Source organism: Crocodylus siamensis, chromosome 7 (genome assembly GCF_052110815.1).
Source record: "Crocodylus siamensis isolate JL-2025a chromosome 7, ASM5211081v1, whole genome shotgun sequence".
In the NCBI taxonomy this organism is placed as follows: Eukaryota; Metazoa; Chordata; order Crocodylia; family Crocodylidae; genus Crocodylus; species Crocodylus siamensis.
Genome location: NC_143401.1, coordinates 66636744 through 66661250, shown reverse-complemented (window position 1 = coordinate 66661250; position 24507 = coordinate 66636744). Strand labels below are relative to the sequence as shown.

The following is a 24507-nucleotide window of genomic DNA, read 5'->3' as shown; positions in this document are numbered from 1 at the left end:
GAATCACTTACCCTTTTGAGATGCCACCTGCTTCAGCCATTGTAAATACTTACTCTTCTGCCCTCTAGTGGCCATATTTATGATAAAACACCTCATAAGAATAAGCATGTGTATTGCATAACAGGTGCTACTGGAATGCATCATGTACATTATTGCTGCAATTAACTGTCACTTTTCCCACCTTGCCTACTTTTTGGAGTTTTGCAATGGGGTCTTAATTTTAGAGATCTAAGAGTAAAGCCTCATAATTTAATAGAAAGCTTTAAGATTAACCTCTGGCAGCAAAATCTATTGATTGAAATTAATCCATGTTAAAAAGTGTTCCCCACATTCAAAACCATATTAAATTCCCTTATAATTAAATAAATTTGCTGCAGTAGTCATATGTCTTCCTTGAAAATGTTGGTCCATATACAAGAAGCTATTAATCCCATGCTACCAGAAAACCAGTGAATTTAAATTTATTGTTAATTGGGTATGGAATGTTGTACAGTACACATAAGATACTTCAAGATGGAGTTAAAAGTTTCACCTGAAAAAGTCAAAACCATCAAACCATTACAGTTTCCACCTTCAGAATGTAAGGTATGTCATGCAAAAACTAAAACAGACAAAACGAACATTGTGGTACCACTTAATGCTATCATACCACAATATTTTACAAGACATTACGTAATCATTCATACAGAATGAAATATTTTAGCAACGTAACTAAAATATCAATGTTTAAACATTTAACAGATTTCGCATGAACACCAATTCCTGCATTACAATGTTCTAAGGAATGGGCAACATGCTAGGAGAAAAGTACCTCAAAGTTCCTTTATTCACTGTCAGTATTGCTTTCTGCAACTGTTAAATTGTATGATCTTGTTCAGCACTCAGATTTCCTGCATGACTTCATATGGTTTAGTACACTTCTCAAACAGAGCACAATTACATAATTACCAAACCAGAAAAAGAGTCATTTTGACCAATTATTACATTAAAACCCTAGCATGATCTCATGTCCCATAGACATATTATCCAATGCGACAGAGTCCTAGGTGTAGAAATATAACCAATTAAAATATGCTCTTATTCCATGTAAAATTAAGCCCAACTGTATTATGCCCAATACCAACTGTAATTTGTTTGCATTTTATTTATACATTTCAAAAAAGTGATGGAATTAAAAACTGCAGATAAACAGATATACAGTATGCAGATGAATTAAGATGGAGTGTAAGAACTGGCAGTGCCTTCAGTTATCTGATGTGCCTTGGAAGAGGTGGTCTACCTCCATTTCATTCCTTTCCCCAAAAAAGATTTTCAAGGGACAAGTGTAGCCAGTAAGTTGGGAGAGTTGCTTTCTCTGCTTATGAGAAAATGCTTAAGACAGCTAGCTCCATGCAAAAACATTAGGATCCTGCCCTCAGTTTCACTCAGGAAAAAGTATTGCAGAAAACATACTTCTACACTGACAGAAACTCCTACCTTTATTGTAGCTACAGCATGAACATAAACAGAGAAAGAGACAGGGCTGGTTTGAATATTTCTACCCCATGTAGAACCACAAGTTAATGGGCTTACTTCAATGCATCATACAAACATTAAATTTATTCACCCTCATCTGGTATTATGTATTCCGCTTTCTTGGCTTAAATGTAAATAAGGAACTATCTCCTTGAAGTTAGCTTTCTAGCTACATTCAGAGAAAATAATTTACTAGCTATCAATGGCAGGATCTACCAGCCTTGAACCATGGCCACTCATTTACTACACCTATACTTAAAATACAAACTCCAGGAGACAATTTAATGAAGTGTGAAACTCTGCCACGTAGGTGGGAAATCATCTTAGTAGCCCCACTGGAGTGTCTTAGTTTCATAGATCATCATCTCTCAGGAATGCATATTCCATAAATAAAGTTAAAGAACAAGCATTTGAGTAATTGTTTCAATATTGGATAATTCTTGACTTTAATTAAAATCAAACATATTCTTCTCTCTCTCAGATGACAAACCCTGGGATCAAACAGGCTTTGCCAATCTACTATGCATGAAAAAACAAGCAATGCAATGTTTGGGAAAACACTTTGTACAAGACTGCAGTTCTAAAACACTTATATTACAAAGCAATGTAAATAAATACCAGGCTAGTACAAAAGCTCTTATTTACAGTTTTACAAATGAATTGTATTCAGTGTAAATGTAGTGTTTTAAAGAACACAGTATTAGTAAAACAAGTTTGTGTATAAAGCATAACAATTTCTGTTTGATATCAATGTAGTATTGTATAAAAATGATAGTTCAAGTTATCCTTTGTGTATAATTTAGTACAGGCAAACCCAGATTACCTGGAATGGCATCTGTTAAAGTGCTGAAAAAGAGGAAGTTTTTGAAATTTTAGAAAACGTACTGTACATTATTAAAGCTTTATCAAGTCAAAATGCTATCTTTTGTTCACATTTTCACCGCATCACTTGTGGGTAAAAGATTTTCAACAATTCAGTATCATTTAGAAAGTGTAGGTTGTTGGTATCTTCATCCTCAGGTCTGACGATTTCCAAAAGCAATTTCTCAAGCTTCTAAAGTGACTTCTGGTTTCATAATTTGGTAAGTAATCAAATATTCTGGATAAGCCTGAAAAGAGAAATTAGTTAGGCAAATGATTCAGTAAGACCAATGTTTTCAGCAAATTCATAGCACTTCTTACGGGATTATTTTCAACCTGATTTAAAATGAAATACTTATGTCAGATGAGAATTGGCAATCATCTCAGAAGTTCTGTGTAAACAAGGACCTCTGGTTCTCTTTAAAACGTTGGGCTCTATCTATATAAATTGAAAAGCAAGCCCTGAAATCCTAAAATAGCGTCCTATATGTTACTGAGGGAAAATAATGGGTGCTTATTAAAATTTTTTTTTTTTTTAAAAAGTAAACCAAAAAACCCACTACCTGTTCTCCTCTGTAAATGACATACTCTGCTAAAGCTAGTCCATTTACACTTGGTCGACCAGTAACTGAATGATGTCCTGGAGGAGAATGAGCCATTTTCATTGCACTGAACTGCAGGAAAGATTTGCCCAACGTTACGCGGCAAAACAGCAACTGCCTGTATTAAAGAAAAAAGCCTTTACAAATAAAAATGTTTGGAAAAGAAGAAAAACATTTTTTAGTAATTCAAACGTTTTATTCAGTGGGAGAACCATGTAACTCAACTATAACAGCAATTTTTCATATTCAACAAATTCTGAAGTCTTATTCACAGTGTTAGGAATGTAAAGTGTTCTTTACTCCCTGGCTCCTTTTCCTAACCTAAAGAGATTTTTCTATCCAAGCATATGCATATTATAGTAACAGCTACTGGAAACAGAATGATAATCTTTTGAGCTAATCGTTAACATCTCAAGTCCTTACTTTTTTTGGAAAAAACATTAAATCACTGATACTACATAAAACTATGCATTACTGTATTTCCTCAAATTTAAGATGACCTCTCCCCTTAACAATTAGATTCTCGAAATGGAAAATATGTAAATTTGTTATAAATTTTCAGGCTTAGAATCTAATTTTTGGAGGATCATCTTAAATTCATCACCCCCCGCTACCGCTGCAGTGGGGAAACCAGTGGCAGGGGGCAAAGTGGGTGGTTGGTGGGGTAGGTGGCAGGGAAGTCAAGTGGCCTGACACCTGCTGCATATTTCCCACCCACACTTGCCCTCCTGGCTGCCTGCCCCCTGTCCCCCCCCATCCCTGTACCCTCCCTGCTCCCTAACCTGCACTCTGCTCACCTCCCCCTCTACCACCGCTTACCTTCTCCTTGCACCTCTGGCTCCTGCCAGGGCCCTGCTTTAGCAGAGGATAGGGATCACACAGTACAGGGTGCCTCTGGTCCTAGCCCAGCCATGCAGAAGCTGTTGCAATGGGAAACAGCTTAAGTCCTGGCCTTGGAACCAGACCCAGAGCTGCACCTACCACTGGATGGCTAGGCTGGAGACAGGATGGGCTCCTAGGCCTGAACACAGCCCTGCTAGAGCTGCCAGAGTAAGTTAAGACATAGTAAGTTTAATAGATTCCAGAGAAATTAGGGCTGGAAGAAACCTCACGAGATCATTGAGTCCAGACCCCTACCCGAGCAGCAGGAAGTCACCTGGGGTGAGACTCCAGCAAGATAAGCATCCAAACACAACTTGGACATGTCCAGAGTAGGTGCTTGCACCACTTCTGGGGGGAGTCTATTCCAGATTCCAGAGACTCAGACAGTAAAGAAGTTTCTCCTTATGTCCAGTCTAGAACGGTTTTCCGGCAGTTTGTGACTGTTGGACCTCGTGTTTCCTGAGGGAGCCCGGAGAACAGATGTTCTCCTGGGTCCAGATGTACACCCGATGTACTTATGGGCTGCCACCAAGTCTCCTCTGAGGGAATTACAAAGGCAGAGGAAATTAGAAATTGCAGGGGGCAGGTGGCCGGGAGGCAGTGACTGAGGCAGCAACGCTGATCGCAGAGTGAAGCTGGGGAAGCCTCTTAAAAACGAAGAGGAACATAAGATTAGGAGGGGCAATGAGACAGATCTCCAACCACCATCCCATTCCTCTCAAACCTGAGAGACAATGGTATGTGTGGAGGATTTAATTTCCTCTCCTTTTCTGGTTGAAGTCATGGTCTAATGAACACTGCAGGGCAAGATAACACCGCCTCTGGGTTCAACTGATTTAGCAAAAAAGGTGCTCACTTTCTCAAACACGAGACTGAGGATTCAAGGGAAAGTTAGAAACATACCATATTTACCGGGATCCAAGACAACTTTGAATTTCACATGACCCCCATTTCCAATAACTAGATTCTACACATGGAAAATTTAAAATTTATCATCATTTTCCATGTACAGAATCTAATTATTGGAGGGATGTCTTAAATTCATGCCCCACAACTATGGTGGGGAAAGCACAGGGGGGAGGGCTAGGAGCCAGACCCCACCTCCTTGTCCCACCACATACCCACTGAACCTACATGCCTATATGCTTGCCCCCTTCTACCTATTCCCCCACTTGCCTGTGCCTGCTCCCCCAATGCCTTCTGGGCTGCTCTGGCTCCAGCTTTGGGAAAGTCAGCAGCAGTATCAGCCCTGGCCCATGCACAGCCAGGCAAACAGTGGCACAGCTCTGGGCTGGACCCGAAGGTAATGGAGCTGGGTGGGGGTGGGGGAGTGTGGAGGGGGAGAAACACTTCAGTTTTCTCCATGCTCCTCCCTGCTCTGCATGGTCTCTCCCCTGCACCCCTACTACTTCCAGTCTCCCCATAGCTACTCACCTCATGCTGTAAGCCCCCTCCCCCACTCCATGACCCTTGGTCTGCCCTAGGCTGGTACTCAAATCTAAGACGAGGCTTTTTTCCACACCTATGCTGTTTGGAGGGGGGCAATTAGTCTTGGATTTGAGTAAAAATAGTAATGGACATTTTACAGAATAAGGTCATACTCCAAAACCTAGAAACAAGCAGAATGGGAGGCTGCATAAGTCTGCCACACCACACCGCAAAGCACTAAAGATCAACATCCAAAAATGAAATGAGTGTCACCTAAGCCTTACTAAACTCAGCCCAAAAAAATGTCAAGATGGCCATACTTCTGGTTTATCTAGGTGAAATGTCTCACTCCCTGTATCAGGCACAGAAGGCATATAAAACCTGAACAGAATGCAGGTATACTGCCAGTCTAGAAAGTATCTGGGTTTGTATATTGTATGGCAGGAAAGAAGGGACTGATTACTTTTCACTTTACCTTTCATACATATGCATTTCGACATTCCCTTAGCTTTTTTTGATTTCCAGGCTAAATAAACCTAGTTCTTGGGGCCTGTAAGCAGACAAATTCAGGTAATGCCTTTAAACATCTTCAGCATTAAGTTTCTTAAAGCTTTGTGAAAGACTGGCAGCCAAAACTCATGTCAGCACTAGCTGCTTTAACTGTTAGTACATGCTGAGTAGGTACACCTACTGAGTTAGTATTTTGGCCTGCTACATTTGATTGTACCCCACAACATCCAACTGCTTTGCATGAACAGATTCAGCAACAGCTTTCCAACTCACCTGTGGCAGACATAACAAGAACGGTCTTTGTGAATTGGGCATCCAGTGCCGCCTCCAATTCCATACACATACTGATTACTTTTAGAAGAGTTTTCAGCGAAATATATCCCAGCTCCAAACATCCCACCGATGTAGGCATGTCTCTCATCAAAGCCTTTATGTATAATTGCATTCACAAATGGGGAGCCTAACGGAAAGTTAAAATGAAGTACAACAAGAGTGGTCAGAAAAGAATTCTGGCTTACACAAGTCTGTCATCAGTTTAGGTTTGCTGCAAGCTTCTTCAGCCTTGGGAGTTATTGCTATGGTAAATGTATTAACAATGGGAAAGAAACTGCCAGAAACATGATCCCTGACAACTGAATCTCAGAAAAGATACCATGTTTTACAAATCTTTACATAGTTATAGAAAATTAGTGTTGGAAGGGACCTCAGTAGGTCATCTAGACCAATCCCGTGTAAAAAAAAAAGAAGCAAAACCGATACATCTATATTATCCCAGCCAAGGTTTTGTCTAGCCGGGTCTTAAAAACCTCCAAGGATGGAGATCCACCACCTCTCTGGGTTACCTGTTCCAGTGCTTTATCATCCTCCCACTGGGAAAGTTTCCTTACTATCTAACCTATACCTCCCTTGCTGCAACTTGAGACCATTGCTCATTGATCTGTCATCTGCCACCACTGAGAACAGTCTTGCTCCATCCTCCTTGGAACCACCCTTCAGGTAATCCAAGGCTGCTATTGAATTCCCTCTCAGTCTTCTCTTCTTCAGACTAAATAAGCCCAGTTCCCTCATCTTCTCCTCAAGGTTAAGTATAGACAGTCAAAAACTCTGAGGCTAAACTGATTCAATCTTCGCAGGTTAGTCTAGATTGTGGAGATAGAACCAATAAGTAAGTGAACAGATATATAACCACATGCCTGCAATGGCCCAGGCCAGATGCTAGAGGGTGCTAGAGGACACTGCCCTGCTCAGCAGGAGCAGACAGCTTAGGCTAAGGCTAGCCAGTCCACCCTGTGTGTGTGTTGGGGGGAGGGGAGTTGCAGGGGAGGTGAAAAGTATCCTGGGATGCTGAGAATTGAACTTGAATCTGGAGGAGATCTGGGACAGAAGCTCAAAACTGATTTAGGTTAAATCAATTTAAAGTCTGATACAGCATCCATTCAGGTTTATCTTAAACCGGTTTTAGACATTTTGAAAGCACTTGATGTCCACTGAACTTTTGAAGTGGTTTCTGATCACTTGTACTGTATTTTTTTGTCCCTAGCCCCTAACCATTTTTGCTGTCCTCCACTGGACTCTCGCCAATTTGTCCACGTCCCTTCTCCAGTGGGGAGCCCAAAACTGGACACAGTACTCCAGCTGTGGCCTCACCAGTGCTGAATAGAGGGGAATAAACACTTCCCTTGATCTGCTGGCAATGCTTGTACTAATGCAGTCCAGTATACCGCTGGCTTTCTTTGCAAAAAGGCACACTGCTGGCACACATTCAGCTCATTGTCTACTGTAACCCCTAGGTCCTTTTCTCGGAGCTGCTGCTTAGCCAGTTGGTCCCCAACTTGTACTGGTGCATAGGATTGTTCTGTTGTAAGTGCAGGACTTGGCACGTGTCTTTACTGAACCTCATGAGATTTCTTCTGGCCCAATTCTCCACTTTTTCACGGTCTCTCTGAATCCTAGCCCTATCCTCCAGTGTATCTACTACTCCCCACAGCTTGGTGTCATCTGCAAAACTTGGTGAGGGTACACTCCATCCCACCTTTCAAGTCAGTGTTGAAGATACTGACCAAAACTGGCCTCATGACGGACTCCTAAGCAATCCACTTGATACCCGCTGCCAACTAGATATTGAAACATTGATTACTACCCTTTAAGTCCTACAATCCACCCAGTTTTCTATGCACTTTACCAGTCCATTCATCCAAATGATATTTCCTTAGCCTGCTTGCAAGAACGTTGTGGAAGACTGCGTCAAAAGCCATGCTAAAGTCATCATTTTGGATCATCGTAAAAATAGCTAGCCTTAAAAGAAGTGTGTGTGTGTACACACACACACACACACACACACACACACACACACACAGAGAAAATACTAAAATTAGAGAAGTTTATGATCAAGTAACTGTCTTGATGTATATGCATGATGCAGAACTAAGGTTAGGCATACAGTCTTAACTCACATTTTGAATTTTGGTTAGTCCAAGAGACTCTCCTAACCTATTTTTTTTAATTAACAAATTCCATGTTAAAATAGCACTGAACTATCTTACTTCAAGTAACTTACAAGCTCTGTGGCAAGGAGGTGTTCAGTTTTTACTTTCGTGAATGCAAGTAAGTTTTTCATGACACAGCTAACATAGCCACTTAGTGAAGCAGAATAAACTGTCCTTTTCCCATGTCTAGGAGATTATTTTCAATAGATTAAAACTATCAACAAAAAACCAAATCTTTACTGAAATTCAAGAAAGTACTTCTGGAAAAAAAGCTGGCTTGCCAAAAGTAAGTGTACTCTGTGCCTCCAATAATCTGGCTATCTGACCAATAATAGCAAGAATTTAACCAGTTACAGAAGTATTATTTTCTCCTCTTCCCATCCACTTTAAACTCTGAACTGCTTTTGCTGCAACTTTAAAGTCATATCTGGATACACACAAAGCTACATGCTGAAGGGATCCAAAATGTACAGAAGATACTGAAAAAAGTAGTTTAAGTTACAGTGATGAATTCAAAACTGGTAACAAAGTTGCAACACATTTAGGAACAAACTAGCTTTAATTTATTTTATTATTGATGATTGAAAGACGAGAAAGAAAACCATTCTCCTCAAGCATAACAGAACTGAAAATGGAAGAAAATTTGAAAATCAAAGACCTTACCATGAAACAACATCCTTTCATTAGCATGGTTATGGTTTTCTTCAGAAACTTCTTTTCTCCTATGAGTATATCTTTCCCATAGTTTTTTGTTGCACACTTTTTGAATCTGAAACAAATCTGAATCTAAATTCCATTTTTTCAGACAACATCTATTATTTGCTTTTTTACTTGACTGACATTTGGATATACAGTAGTTTTACCAGAACAGAACCATCCCAAATGGTCACTTACACATGGGATGTTTAAGTTTTAAGAAAAGAAAGAGAATGAGGAGGATCTAGTTCTTCTAGTTTGACAGAATAAATTTAACTTCCACCATATAAAGCTAGGGTTGAAACCCATTATATTCTAAATCTCTGACAATCTTTTACCTTCTTTTGAATTTAATCGGTCCTAGTCACAGTTTATGATTTTTACTGGAAAGTTAAAAGAGTGCAATCCCTTTATTCCTGTTCACTTAAGTTTGCTAAAATAATATTTTTCATCCAAAGAAAGTTTATTCCCCTGCTTCAAATCTTTAATAGACTCTCTTATGCCTTCCATATTACACTTGGGCTGCCTCATGTTCTTTTCCAAGACCATGCACAAATCCACCTCTCCCAATCCAAGTTTCCTGGCAGGAAGCGGTATGATTTTTTCAAAAAAGTCTGGGCTTTTTCATTTATGTTAAAAAGTATAAAGGAAAACTATGATTAAAATAGTAATTTAAATGTTAAATTAAATTCGAAATCATGATAATCTGTATGGTAGGGCTTAATTTACTATAACCTTTAGTATTTAAATTAGACAAATAGTTGTTATATGAATTAGCTCTCTTTGCATTTTAGCAAATTGAAGAGTGCTTCTTCTTAAATTATATAGTGAATCAAGAGGAAAAATATGTAACTTTCAATGTCAATTCATATTTTATAAATAGGTGGCAATATTACATACGTCATTAATTATCTACATTATTTTTAGTTTTTAATGTGGGGAAAATGTAAATACTAACATTTACTCAAATATATACATGCAGAAAAGCTTTTGCCCCATTTTCAGTTTAGCTAGTCCATCATCTTCATCAGGAGTACTTCATTTAAAATTGAGAAGCCAATGGAATCAAAAGAGTACAAATGGGAAATTTCTTGCCTGATAATATTCTTATCATTAACAGTATCTCCCGTAAGTGAGAAATACAAGCTATAAGCCATCTTGTCTACAGTTTCTGGGGCTATTCAGTGATGTAACAGTCCCCACTGCTTACATCTCCTTATTAGGCTTGTTGTCAGATTAATTCAAAGGTTAGGTAGAAACTGTAGAAACATAGTAACAAAAACTTCAAAGCCAATGAATAATCTATACACCCAAGCTTACTAGCCTATATGATAAATATATAAAAGTTAAAATTTTTCCCTTTGGCTAAAATCCTTTCTAGAGTGGGTAGAATTACAGAAGATACTGCTAGCAGGAATGAAATTATCTAATGCTAAATTTTCTATTCAACAATCCAACACTCTCACAATTTTGATACATATGACAAATAGCAAGTAGTAAACAAAGTGGAAAGGGACAAATATGTAAGGAGCACCTCCCCTGAAATAGGGAGCATCTTCCCCAAACAGGCAAGCTGTTTTTGGATCACTGAATACAAGAAGAATAACTGCTGCAAGGAGACCCCTTATAATTTTAAGTAAGGTGTTGCTGTAGTGAAGATCTCCTTAGGGCCTGCCAAGGCTATTTTTACCTGTATAAATCAGAGTTATTCTCAGCCAAAAGTTCCAGAGCACATTCATCATTAAGAAGTTCAGAGATCTGAATGGTACCTTTAGAATGTTGTATCTGTTGAAGACTCCACCAGCATGCCCACCATCTCTGTGCTCTCGGACTGTGCTCTGCATCTGAAGATTGAGACATTTAAGGCTATAAATGCTGAACAAACAAATACTCCAATATCAGCCTGTGGCATGAGTGTCACAAATGGCATAAGCAACTTCTGGGTGTGTGTGGCATGCAATAGATCAGGGAAAGGATAAACAGAACAGCAGCAGATAGGCCAGGAAGCAGAAAGCAAAGCAGCAGATCAGGCAGGGAGCATAGGGATGGGAACAGAAAACAAGGCAACAAATTGGGAATGGGAAGGGTATCAGAGTGGCACCTGGGGAGGGTGAGAGGCTAATGTGGCACCAAAAGCAGTGGGGCCAACCTGCCAAAAAAGGTTGGCTCCACTGCTTTAAACCATTCTAAAAGTTAGCACTGAATCCATGAAGAACAGATTTTGTGATATTTCTACAGAAGCTCAATAGAACTCACATACTTTGCTTGAAAATAATATGACCCTGAATACAAGACAACCCCCTAATAATCAGATTCTGTATATGGAATACTTGTTACAATTTTCCAGGAATAGAATATTGAAGGTTTGACTTGAATTTATTCTTCTCCCACTGCTACAGCAGGGAAAATACATCTGGCAGGGAGTCAGGTAGCCCCTATGTTCTCTGCCTTTCCCCAGCAGCTTCTCCCCCGCCCCTATTGTTAGACCCTACTCTCCCTGAGCACATGGAAGTGAGAAGCAAATTTGAAAACACTGACATTAAAACAAACATAGCTGTAGTAATTTGCACAGAGTACCCATAGACTTTCATAGTTGTTAGGGTTGGAAGGGACCTCAATAGATCATTCCCCATTCCCACCCTGGTCAGGAAAGAGCGCTGGTTCACTTATGAATCAATTCTGGATGAACTGTTACCTTCTTTGAAACTGCTGCAAGGTTTGGCACAGCTACTCCCGTAAATACATTTTTAAGCAGCACTTTGTACCAACTATGCATGATAAATCCAAAAGGCTCATGATTTACTATATAGTTCATGGGTTGGGCCCTGAGTCAACAGCATTTTAAGACATTATGATCCCATAGCTCAGCACTACTTAGTATGTGTGTGTACTCCATATACCCCCAACGCAGAATCCATGTGCTAACTAGCCCCCAGCTCATGACTGGAACTGTGTATTCTAGTCATGAATCCTGAAATCCTCTAAAAATTTGTATGCATATGAGATGCAGGGCAACCTGATCTGGCTCCACCTCATAAAGGATGGGGCTATGCCAATCATGTGAGCCAGGCTGAGAGATGGGGTGACGGAAGGATTCTGGGTGAACTGTTTGGAGTCCCGTTTGGTGATGTTGCCCCAGACATTTAAGGCTGGGGAAGAAACAGGAATAATTGGAAATGGGAAAGAAAGGCATGGCTCAGCTGTGGAAGTAAAGAAGAAATAGAAATTTATGTAATGTAGTGGCTCACTATGACTTGAAAAAGCATCAGTGCTGAGGGGAATTGCACTCAGATGGACTGCCTCCTGTGAGAGTCTCCAAATGCAAGACTCTCAGCTATACAATTTATGGTGACAAGGGATTGGTCTTGGGCAGGGTTGAGCAATTATTTTTGTTTGAGGGCTGCTTAATGAGCTTTGGTGAGCTATCAAGAGCCAAAAAAAGGTGGCCCCACTCCTTGGCAAGTGCTCTGCTCCCTGGCTGCCATCTTGGGACTGGAAGTCTCATCCCCTAAACACTTACCTTTGCTGCCAGAAGTCCTGCCCCTTGCCCCCAGAAGTACTGCTTTTTGGTAATGGCATTTGCCATCTTGGAACAGGAAAAACCCCCCAAATTATATAGTATAATTCAAACATTAGCACATGGACCAGGCAACCCAGGGGCAGTGGTGACAGCAGCAGAGCTGCAGCGAAGCCCAGCGCAGCACAGATGGCTACACTAAGAATTGCCCAGCAGCTGCAAGGGGGAGAGGCCACATTTCCCTTGCACTAAACAAGTTTCTGCCCAGCAGCCACTGCTGCACCTGAACAGGTGAGCTCGGAGGTGGTGTTGGGTGTGCCAGGTGCGGGCTGCATATGTGGGTCCCCACCAGTACGACGGGGCTGTGACCAGCAGTGGGCAGCAGCAGCCCTGAAGGAGCCACTGCTGCCTGGGCTGCCTAGGAAGGCAGTCCAGCCACAGAGCTGCCCCAGTCCCACTGCATGCCCAGAGGGCAGCAGGATGCACCACAGCCAGGTGGGACCAAGGGACCCACTGCAGGCCAGACAAAGCACCTTCATGGGCTGAATCCAGCCTGTAGGCCATATTTTGCCCACACCTTCTCTTGGATGTTCCCTCTAGCTTGCTCCTTTGGCCTTTTGGCCAGGGCCAAGTGAGACAAGGGGGCATCTGAACTCCAAGGCCTCTGGGCTTAGGGCTTGCACGTAGGATGCCTAACATGGATTTGCAAATATCTGAAGCCTCAGGCTGAAGAGTCTGGGAGGTAAGATACTTATTGGTAGTAGTGCCACAGACTTGAATAACTGAGCTCTGCTTCATGAACAGAATTCGGAACAGATTGGGCCGATTTTGCCTGAGACACAAATGCTGCTTAGACATGGAACTGCCCCCACAAAACCCCCCTCAAATAAACCAGTGCTTTACTTTAAGCTTGGTGTGCCCCCACGTCAAGCACAGTGCATGCCCAGAAGAGGCACTGTCTTAGTCTGACCTGGCTCACCCAACGTCTGTATCGATTGCACACTTCAGTGGGCCTTTTTGGTGCTTTTACTTAACAGCTCTTTGAATAAGCTTTAGATAAAAGCACTAAAAGCCCTGCTGAAGCGCCCGATCTATACAGACGCTAGGTTTTTTCATGTCTGTCAGCAGCCAAAATTTAAAAAAAAAAGTGTAGTTTCCCCATCAGCATGTCTGCGCAATACAGGGCATGCATTTTATAGTTATGCTTAGGGTTGGCAGCATTTAATCAACTGCATACATGGTTCCCCTTACTGAGCACATACTGCTTTTTGCAGCATTTTAGCAATTGACAAATGTATCTAATGAGGTTTCCTTGTATGCAAAAGTAAGACAAGGGGCTTTCCCCTCTCCATGCTGATTTGGGAGAAAAAAACCTTGTCTTGTAATTGATTAAATATGGTATTTCTCAATTTACATTAGTTTGCCACTCTTCAACTGATTGTGTTTACTTAAGAATTCTGTACTGTGAAATACTTCAACTCCTGAGGAGAGAATACAGAGGAAGTAATAAATGATTAGAATCTAGCTCTGGAATACAAGAAAATGGCTACATTTCTCTGTTGAAGAAATAACCTCTCCAGTTGAAGACAAGCTAAGTTAACAAGTGGTGACATATGTTGGAAAGGCAAATGAGTTCCAACAATGGACAGTGGAACAGCACAGATAAGAAGGAAAATGGAAGTGTCTTGATGCAAGTTCTAAATTATTATGCTTGGCAACTTATTAGCGTATTACTACATAGTTCAGGAACAATCTGTCTATCCCATTCTTTTGTCACTGGCACTTCATGGAGAGACTAGGGAGCAGCACATACCTCCTCCTCCACTGATTGAAATTCCTTATCTTCAGGAGAGAGATCTATGAGAATTGTTCCACTCCCAGAAGTATTCAAAGTGAGATATGGGTTAAGACCTATGAATACCATGAACATAAGTTTCAGATACAGATTTAAGAGAACAAAATTAAAAACACAAACAGCTCAATACTGAGACACCATTTAGAGATAGAGGCAAGGGGGAAAAAACCTCTATTTGTGGTTTAAAACTTTTCAATTTAAAATTAAGATGAGACTTAAGTCCCATTTCTGCTGCTCTTCTAGCATCTTAAGTGCCTTATATTTTAGTGTTTTTAAAAAAAAAAAAATCAAGTTTGCAAGATATCTTTAGAAGAGCAGAATTACAAGAGGCTCAGCCCTTCGTATAAAGCTCCCTAGCTGAAGACAGGCAGGACTTCCACTTTCTAAATGCACTGGTCCCCAAGGCATCCGGAGATGGCCAACTGCATAAGCCAACTTCTCTCACCAACCCAAGGGCTTATGCATCTCCCTGGACCTCCAAGTCCTTTAGTCAATTTAGCGATGATCAGAATGCAGATTTACTAAGCCTGAGAGCAATATGCTCAAAATATACTGCACTGCTTCATGCACATTACTACTCCAAACTGGAAACAGGGTAGCACATGCCCAAACCTGAATGGACACTGTTGGCACAGGGTCCAGTTGGGAGTAGAATGCACAGACTCAAAGTAGCACCTCAAGTTTTCCCGTTTCCTTCACTTTGTCTGAACTCTTGCTAGCAGAAAAAACTAGTATACATACACATTTGAGCATCTCTACAGTAAAAAAGACATGTCTTGCTAAATATGGCTCATTCTGCATGACATGAGTAATTTTTCTTGCTCAGACCATGACTTTTCCTGTATCAGATGGGCAGGAGTATGCAAAAGTGCCTAGAACATGCTGATTCAATCATCTCATGCCAAACTGCATATGTCCAACTTGTGTATGTTGTAGAAACTACACACACAAAGTCCTGGGCATGATAGCATCTTCTGCCCACAGGCATATCGTTGTGCACTGCTGAAACATCCTAAGGCAGAAAGACTATGGATGATGTATTCCTGATAGGGCTGCCACACTGTTCTTGGCAGATACCTGGACTATTTGAGACAGTACTACTGAAATCCAGTCACTGTGATAACCATTGCAACCAGATCCTCTGTGTAAAAGGTACCACAAACCTCTGGTATTAAAGCTGAAGGAAACATACACAGGATAAATTGACACTTGAATTGCAAGCTCTGACCTCTGCACAGGAACATGCCTGCCACACTGAAATAATTGGGTTATGCATCTCATCCACCACTTTGGTAGGCGAGTATTTCTGCCTCAAAACTTGGAGCAGAATAGGAAGCTGGCACTGACAAAAATGTAAAAGTGGTCCTCAACTCCAAGACGACAGAGCCTGATGCTAATTCTCCAAAGACAATTTTTTGTAGGCAAGCTCTGAATTTGCAAATAAAGACAGTGGGATTTAATGCAGAGGCTGTTGCCAGTTCTTTATCAGGAATTACATGCAAGTTGGAATGGGGTTGTAAAAATAGAGCCTGATGTGCTCTAGGCGGTTTTGTAAAATGGCCTGCCCAGGATACACTAGCAGGTGGCTACAGATGGATACTGAGGTTCTTGGTAGCAAGTTGCAGCTCAACACACGGTATTCCACCAGCGTTTTCTGCCACAAACCTGTATGTTTTAAAGGAGTCAGTTAATACTTTTCAAAGTACCTGCACTCTGCTGAAAGCTCTGCACTCACTGGTCTGAGGTTAGAACCCAACAAGTTATGTAAAGGGTGTAGAAACAAGAAGCTTTGCCTTAAGGAAAGCTTCAAAATAAAACTCCAAAAGAAAGTGCATGAAACAGTGGCTATATTGTATCTAAGAAAGGGTGCCAGAATACTAGTATGAATGCATGGAAGCACCAGAACCCTAGGAACTAGAAACCAGAGCTTAATCACTAAAATAAACAAGGCTTTGAAGCACAGCACTGAAATGCTGAGGTAAGGTAGTACGCAATTATAGATGGAAATAAAGGCCTTTTAAGGCAAGAGAGTAAGGGCATTTTTACATGCCTTTCTGACATGCGAGCAACGCTAATTAAAAGCACCTGGCACATCAGGAACACATGCAGAGGCGCGGTGCGCCTCCATGCTGAGAAAATGGCAGCGGTGTACTCTGAACTCAAGCGCATCAAATGTGTTTTAGCTCAAAGTGCAACACCTCCATTTTCTCAGTGCAGAGGTGCGCTAATATACGTATGAGATGTGTGAGGCTGCCAGAGTGCATCAATTTATGTTCTCCAGCAGACTCGATTAATTGAGTCTGGTCCGAAATGCTGGATTTCCAGTCCGTCAGAGCAGGCTCTCCGCATGTGTGCAAGTGCTCTAAAAGTCCTCAAAATCTTCAGAGCTAGGGAAACTATCAGAACTAGGCTTCCAAAGGGCCATTGATACTGGGCTGGACTGGCAAATGAAGAGTTACAGCTCCTGCCTAGGATGCTGAATGCAATTTTTAAAAAATGAGTTATTAAAGGTCCAGGTAAATAGTCATTACTACTGTAGCTCTTAAAGGCAAGAAGTCATTTAGGGCTTGAGAAATTGCACCTCTCTCATTGCTAGGGAGCCCAGACTTCAGAGTGAAAATTCACAGATGGTGTCTTTAGAGAAATAAATCCTAGCAATTCTAACTAATTTATTCTATTGCTATGAAACCCAGCAAGACAATAGCAGCCAGTGTTTCTGCAAGACAGGAAAAAAAAATAGCATGCTCTTTTTTGTTTTCTCTGCAGTCATAGTTAAATGAAGCATGCTATTCCCAGGATTGTGCTGGCATCAATGTGGCACAAATAAAAGATTTTAGCATAAAACTCAGTACAAGCTGAAGCCACTAACAAAGCAGCTATGTTAATTTCAGCTCCACTGGAAACATGGACTGTACTTTTTAAGAAAAAAATTAAAACTCCCGTCATTCTTCTGAGAAAATGAACACAGTGCCTCCAACAAAGTGTGAGAGCATGAACAGTAATTGTATTGAGACCCCTGGAATCTTTTATCACAAGATGCTACATCACCTATCTTAGGCACTGTACACTGTTTGTACAGCACACCGTAATACAGCAGGGGCCTTCATCCAGGCATACAGTTTAAGTGTTGTGATAATTCAAAAAAATAAAATAAATATGGTCCCAATTCCAAAACGCTTATAAGTCACCTGCTGCAAAAAACAGAAGTCAATACAGACTATGCTCATGACAATGTATTAAAAAAGGTACTAGGTACTAAATACAAAATATTAAAAAAATTGTTTTGAATTCAGTACCTTTTTATCACCAAAAAATGCTCTCATGTGAACTTCAGCTGAATGAGACTTTGGTCATATATGGCCAGTGAGCACCATTTTATATCTGATTGGTATACATTCCACATTTGTTTTATAGTTGTACTACCAACTTTTTTAACATGATAAAACCAAGGGTTTATAAGGAATTGCCTCTGTTAAAGGAGTTGCATTTCATCTTGAATCAGTGAAAACATACCTTGCTGTCCAGAAATCAATCTTTCAACGCCTTTGATTATTTTATGTCTATGACCATAAGCATTGATTCCAATTTCCTTTAATTCTTTGTGTCCCATTTCAACCAATACATCCAATGTTATCTAGAGCAAAGAACAATATAATTAGTTTAGACTGCTGCATACATTTTAATGAACACTTAATAGTAGTGTTCAACTAAATGCAAATAATTCAAAAGAGAATTAACAGCATAAAAGTATCCAAGTGGCATAATGTTAAATCTAAAACACAAATGTGCAGATACATTAGCAAGCCGATTAGAAAAACAAAAACATAAGGAGTTTCAACATAAATGTATTAAATTAAAATCAGAAGTCACAGAAACGTAGAGCTGGATGCGACCTTGGCAGGCTGTCTAGTCCTTCCCTTGCTCTGAGGCAGGACCAATTGTACCTAAAACTATTTGTGACAAGATCTTTGTCTCATCCATTATTGGAATAGAATGGATATCACACAACTTCCCCAGGTAAGTTTTAGTGTGCAATTATTCTTATATTTACTAATTCAACTTTCTTTTGTTGTAAATTAAAGCAATTATTTGTCTATCATCAGGAGAACTATTCACTATCCCCTTTATAATGAACTGTAACGTATTTTATTAACTGTTTTCCCCTTCCTAAACTAAACCAACCTAATTCATTCAACTTCTCACAGTTCATATTTTTTAAACTCTTATGACTTTTGTTTGGTCCCTCTAGACTTTCTTCATTTTGCCCAATTTTTTTCCCAGAGCATGGTGTTCAAAACAAGACAGTGTGCTCCAGCTAGGGCCTCACATGGCTGAGCAGGGAAGCATTACTGAGGACAATCTTGTTAAAACAGAATGACTTTGCCTTTTTGGCAACAAGCAACACTGGTTGGACTCTGAATGTTTTAATGACACTTCTCCCTGACTTTGCTTCTCTGATTTTCCTTAAAAAGCTATTTATCCTATTTGAAAGCAAAAAAACAACAGGGATGAATATAACCAATACAGTGCTAGGAATCATTAGGAAAGGAACTGAAAACTAAACAGGAATCATCACCATGATGTCATTTATATAAAAGTTGTTGTGCATTCACATCTTAAGTACTGTAATTACTCAATTCCAAGATGAGGTGTGCCCCTTTTCCATGTCCTTTTACATGGGGGGAGGAACCACTGTCCTGAATTTGAGGGCCTCCTGCTCTCCTGCCACCTCTCCCTGCCCCACCGCTTACCCTCAATTGTAAGGAATAACGGCCACAAGTTGTTGGAGAGTAGGTTTAGATTAGACATCCGTAAGAACTACTTCACAGTTAGGGTGGCTAGGATCTGGAACCAACTTCGAAGGGAAGTGGTGCTGGCTCCTACCCCGGGGGTCTTTAAGAGGAGGCTTGATGCCTACCTAGCTGGGATCATTTGAGCCCAGTTTTTTTTTTTTCTCCTGCCCTGGCAGGGGGTCGGACTTGAACATCTATAAAGGTCCCTTCTGACCCTACTTCTATGATTTTATGACTTCGGCTCAGGGCACAGAGCACACGGTAACTCTGGTACTGGCCAAGCCATGCAGTAGTGACAATGGCAGGCAGCTCTGGCAACCCAGGGCCAGAGCTCCTGCTGCTACAAACTCTAGTGTATGGCGTGGCTGGAGCCTGAGCTACCACATGGTCTGCATCCCAGATTAGAATGGGACCAGAACTATGATGGATGGTAAGTGGCTGTGGGGGGGGGGTGAGGCTGCAAAGGATGAGGGGCACAGGACCAGGAGCTGCAGGGCAGGCAGGCAACAGGGGGTGCAGATAGTGGGGTGGGTGGGTGGAGGCACAGGATAGGATTCAGGCAAATGCCCTCATTCCTGCAAGCTACTGCTTTCCCTGTTGTAGCAGTGGAGGGGATGGGGGAAAAAATTAAAATGACCCCCACCCCCCAAATAGTTAAGATTCTATTCATGGAAAATAACCACAAATTTATAAACTGTCCGTGTGTAGAATCTAATTATTTGGGGGCTGTCTTAACTTCGAAGTTGTCTTGGATTCAGGTAAATGTGGTTCTGATAGCTCCATTTCAAAAAGATATAGATCTATATCAGAAAGACCAGAAACAAGGTGTTTTTTGGTGGCACATTTTACTGAACCAGCTATCCAGCTGGAAAACATGTAAGACAAATTTTTGAGTACCAAAAAACAAAACAAAAAACCTTGCTTCTCACATATTTCATGGGCTATCACAGTTACAGCAGCACTCCAATCCTACTACAGAGTAATGTAACAAAGATAACTGTATGAAATGGCTTCCATGCAAGAAGACAATGAAAGGACTATGACGTTTTAGCTTGGAATAAAGACTGAGGCAGGATATAGTAGAGGTTTACAGAAATTACAAATGATGCAGAAAAATTGAATAGAAAACAAGTGCTAAGTCTCATAAAACAGAAACTAGAGGGAGCTTGGTGAAATTATCAGAGAGGAGGTGTCAAACAAACAAGAGGAAGTACTTTTTTTACTCATGTATAAAAAAGCAAATCTGTAATTAACTTGTGGAACTCACTGTCACAGGCAACTGAGGAGGCTGAGGCCAATAGCCTAACTGGATTCAAAAAGAGATTAGACAAATTTATGAAGGATAGGTCCATCAGGGACTAATTAAAAAAAAGTCAGGCTTAGGACACTCCTAAACCTCTGACTGATGGTAACTTGGAAGGGTAAGAAAGGGAATGGATTGCTTTGTGTGTTATGTTCTTATATTCGTCCTCTAAAGTAGGGTGGCCAATCTGCAGCACATGTGCCACAAGTGGATGGACAGCTTGTGTGTGGGGCACATGGCAGATCAGGGAAAAGCTGAATGCAGAGCAGCAGATTAGGCAAGGAGCTGGAAGCAGTGTGATGGATCAGGCAGGGCAAGGGGATCAGAGTGGTACTTGGTGAGGGCACAGGGCCTAATTTGTGACACCTGCCAAAAGGCTGGCCCCACTGCTGTAAAGCAGTGATTCTAAGCCAGGGTGATGGGGCACTCTGGGGTGTTGCAAGATCTTCTGAAGGCTGCCCCAAGGTGTGAGGAAACAAATCAGAGGCAAAAAAAAAGTGGAGGTTCAGGCTTGTCCCTGCCTGGCCAATTCCCTGTCCCCCAATGACCAGCCCCTCTGCAAGGAGGTAAGCACTGTAATATATACATTAGTTTTTTTTAACTGGGTGCCGCCCAATACACAAAAGCCATGGAGGGGCTGTCTTGAATTGAAAATGGTTGAGAACCACTGCACTAAGGCATTTGATCACTGTCAGTGACAGGAGACAGGGCTAGATGAATTTTTGGCCTGACCCAGTAAGTACGACAGCCTTAATGCTATAATCCCTAGCAGAGTCCTGTCATTCCTCCTTTTTAGGCTGCAAAGTGGTGCACAGAAATACTACTTACCTGCTCTCTTTCAAATATGTCAATCAGATGTTCGAGTCCAAGATTCCTCACAAATTGATTTATACTAAAATCTACACCTGGAACTGAACATAACAGCTTATAAATTACATGCATAACTGTACTTTCTACAATGCTACACATTATACTGTTGCAATAAGGGGAAATACAAGAATTCTTAAAAAGTGAACAAGCAAACAAACTTGCAAACATTAAAAATAAATAGTCAAATTCCTAATGTGACAATTATCGTTTCTCGTGAAACCCAACTAGAATGTGCTAGGCTCTTTAAAAAAAATAAAATAAAAAGGCAACTCTTCAGCAACCAATACTGTATTTCTATATAGTGAACAAAAGCTACATAAGCAACCTTCTCAAGATGGCTAATTTAAAAGCAATTGTTTAGAATCCAGAAATTAATTGTTTATAAAAAGTCTGTACCAATAGAAGTATTGATAAACTTGATTTCTAGCAAAAAAAAAAAAAAAAATTCTTATTTACCAGTAAAAAGGTTGCAAGGGGGGGGAGGGGTGTGCGCTTGTAGAATTGAAGACATTTTAAAGGTCTCCAAAAATATGGAACTTTTAGACCTCACTCATCACGTTAAGCTTGGAAAAAAAAAAACACAGAACGAATGGGGATATAAAACAGAACTAGAAATTCTGTTGACAATTAAGGAATACTTAGAAAACCCACCCAAATTATGTAAAAACAGTGAAAATCTTCTCAATGAATGATGAATGAATGAAGCCCATAGCCACTGAATACCTTAAACAATTTAAGAGGCAATAATTCACATCTTAGAAAACCTCACCTTCTTTTTTTTCTAACACTGTAGCCCCTTCTGCACCATTTGTAGCAACAACAGATGGGAGTTCAGAAAAGCTACCAGACAAGTTGTCAAGGCTACTAGCAGCTGACAAGTTGGATGGGCTGGATGGAACGGAAGACAAGGGTTCAGCCGTGGGTCCCGTAGTTTGAGATACATTTATAACCTGAGGTTTGTAACAAGATGGCAATGCAGAAAGAGGCATGGCTGCTGTCAACAGTGCGCTAACATCGTCTGCCTAAATATCAAAAGACAGTTCATTAAAGTGAAGAAAAACTTTCTATTCAAAGATTTTCCTAGAAAAAAAGCTAATGCTAAGTATCACATTTCAAATAATCTGCAAGTGAGTTTTTATAGAAATATTTTTCTATTTTGAAAAGCTCTAAACAAAAAGTCTACCATGCACCAAGATTTAATCCTTTTTTGTTATTTCTAAAAACTTGCATAGGGTTACACACAAAAGAGACAACAAAACTTATTACTCATTTACTTAAGGTGCAGCATTTGATTGCATTATAATAACATCTTAAACAGCCACGCTAAGTATTATAAAATGGGAAGGATATTATAATTTATAAAATTTATTTACATTTTGCTGCTAAAGCAATTTTCGTGGTCTAGTGTCAGGCAAAATAACTATTATAAGCAAGATGTAGAAGTACTAAGCGTAAATTCTGGAACAAAATTAACCATTGATTTTCTTTCTTCATTATGCAATTACAAGAGTTTTATAGCAGTCTTAAGCTACAGAACAGAAAAAGTAGATAAATGAAAGTGTATTAGGCCTTTGGAACCAAGCCTGTATAAACACTAGAGAATCCAAAGTGTTCACAATTTGCACAGAAGCTCACTGTTTAAAATTTGGTGCCAGGAAAAAAGCTGAGCAGCCATTAACAGCAGCTAACCACAGATCTCCCCAAAGATCCCATCACTTACAGTGACCAGGTCTAAAGGTGTTTGTCCTTCTTGGTTTTTCAGAGTAGGATCAGCCCCATGTGCCAATAACAAGGCACAAAGTTGTGTCCTTCCTTTCTGGGCTGCTTCATGCAAAGGTGTGAAAGCCCATTTGTCTGTAGCATTCACACAGGCATTATACTTTATAAGTAAAGCTGCTACATCTACGTGCTGGAAAATAAAATATCCTGTTACGTTCTGGAATGCTAATTTAATATCTTGTATCCCTCAGAATTATTATATACACTTTTGTGTAACTTTTCATCTGATTTTCCTAGAACTGATCTGAATTGTAATATGAAAAAGTAAACTCTCACAAAACAGAAGAGCTTAGTCCTAATGTACCAATGTACAATTAAGGCATTTTCTTCTGTAAACACAGAGATGGGACCAAATCATAACTCCAAATCTCAACTCTTTGAGGTGGGGGTACTTTAATTCAGATCCCTGGCTCTAAATGGATTTAAACTATTTATATTCCAGGCTGGTTCCAAATACAGAAGGGTACCATTTTATGTTTTGGGTTCACATATGGCTGAAATCTTACAAAGATCAGTCACAGAAGTTAAAAACCTCACCGGTGAAATTCTAGCAGCATGCATACAGGAAAAACAAATTTACAAGATGTCTCCAGAACTGCTTGATTTTATAAGTTTCTGAATGACCCTTTCAAGCACAATACATTCCAATGATGTTTTCACAAATTTAAAGTCCCCACATTTGCAGTCGGCTAAGTGTGTGATCAAGTTATAAGTTTTAATTACAAATGAGATTAAAAAAAAAACAACAACTTACGTTTTTATATAAACAGATAATCAAACAAACCACAGCATTCACATAAATAAAAGCAGCATCTCATTTCTGTTTTTAAAACTTCAATTTTTTTCTAAGAAGGTAAAAGGATAAAGGCACTTACCCCATAAGATGCTGCATTATGTAAAGGTATCAGACCTCCTTTATCCTGTGCATTCACATCAGCTCCATGCTGTAACAGGTACTCTGCAACCTCCAAATTGTTGTAACCAGCTAACAGGTAGTAAAGGAAGAGAGAATATAGAAGTCCTCAGAGAAACCAGTGTCATTGTTATAACAAGTTCACTTGGCTGTTTTTAATCATATTGGGGTGGCAAGCTCACCAAAAAAATGGCCAAATCCACTTTGTTCACAGAATTCTTGGACTATTCTCAGTGCTAGTTGAAGACATTTAGTTATGGGTTAAATGAGCATTATGCCAATCTATCACATGATTTTAATATATGAATAACTAAAACACAAGGAAAAAACCAACGTCTTTGAAAATCATGGTGTGAACAGCCTGCACTTAATAGACTTCTGATTCTGAGTATAAAGCTTTTCCATGGCTAGGGCTCAAACTGCTAATATTGCTGCTGCTGTTTGGCCAGTGCAGGTCAAGATGACCCATGGGAACACGGAGGAGAGAACACAGAGGA

The 24507-nt window shown here is 40.3% G+C and overlaps 1 protein-coding gene across 2 annotated transcripts in view; it reads right to left on the bottom strand.

Moving 5' to 3' along the window:
* Positions 1-445: 445 nt before the first annotated feature.
* Positions 446-24507, bottom strand: part of TNKS2 (tankyrase 2) — a 56366-nt gene continuing 32304 nt past the window's right edge. The window contains exons 17-27 of one of the 2 annotated variants that reach the window (XM_090056636.1): positions 23973-24082; positions 23039-23227; positions 22088-22340; positions 21277-21359; positions 17866-17986; positions 14311-14408; positions 10750-10824; positions 8948-9053; positions 6072-6258; positions 2940-3096; positions 446-2624 (exon numbers count right to left, since the gene is read on the bottom strand). In XM_090056636.1, coding sequence (XP_089912762.1) covers positions 2562-2624; positions 2940-3096; positions 6072-6258; positions 8948-9053; positions 10750-10824; positions 14311-14408; positions 17866-17986; positions 21277-21359; positions 22088-22340; positions 23039-23227; positions 23973-24082 — 1442 coding nt within the window. In that variant the 3' untranslated portion in view covers positions 446-2561. The remainder of the gene's footprint in view (positions 2625-2939; positions 3097-6071; positions 6259-8947; positions 9054-10749; positions 10825-14310; positions 14409-17865; positions 17987-21276; positions 21360-22087; positions 22341-23038; positions 23228-23972; positions 24083-24507) is intronic. The other variant, XM_090056638.1, reaches the window with a different exon arrangement.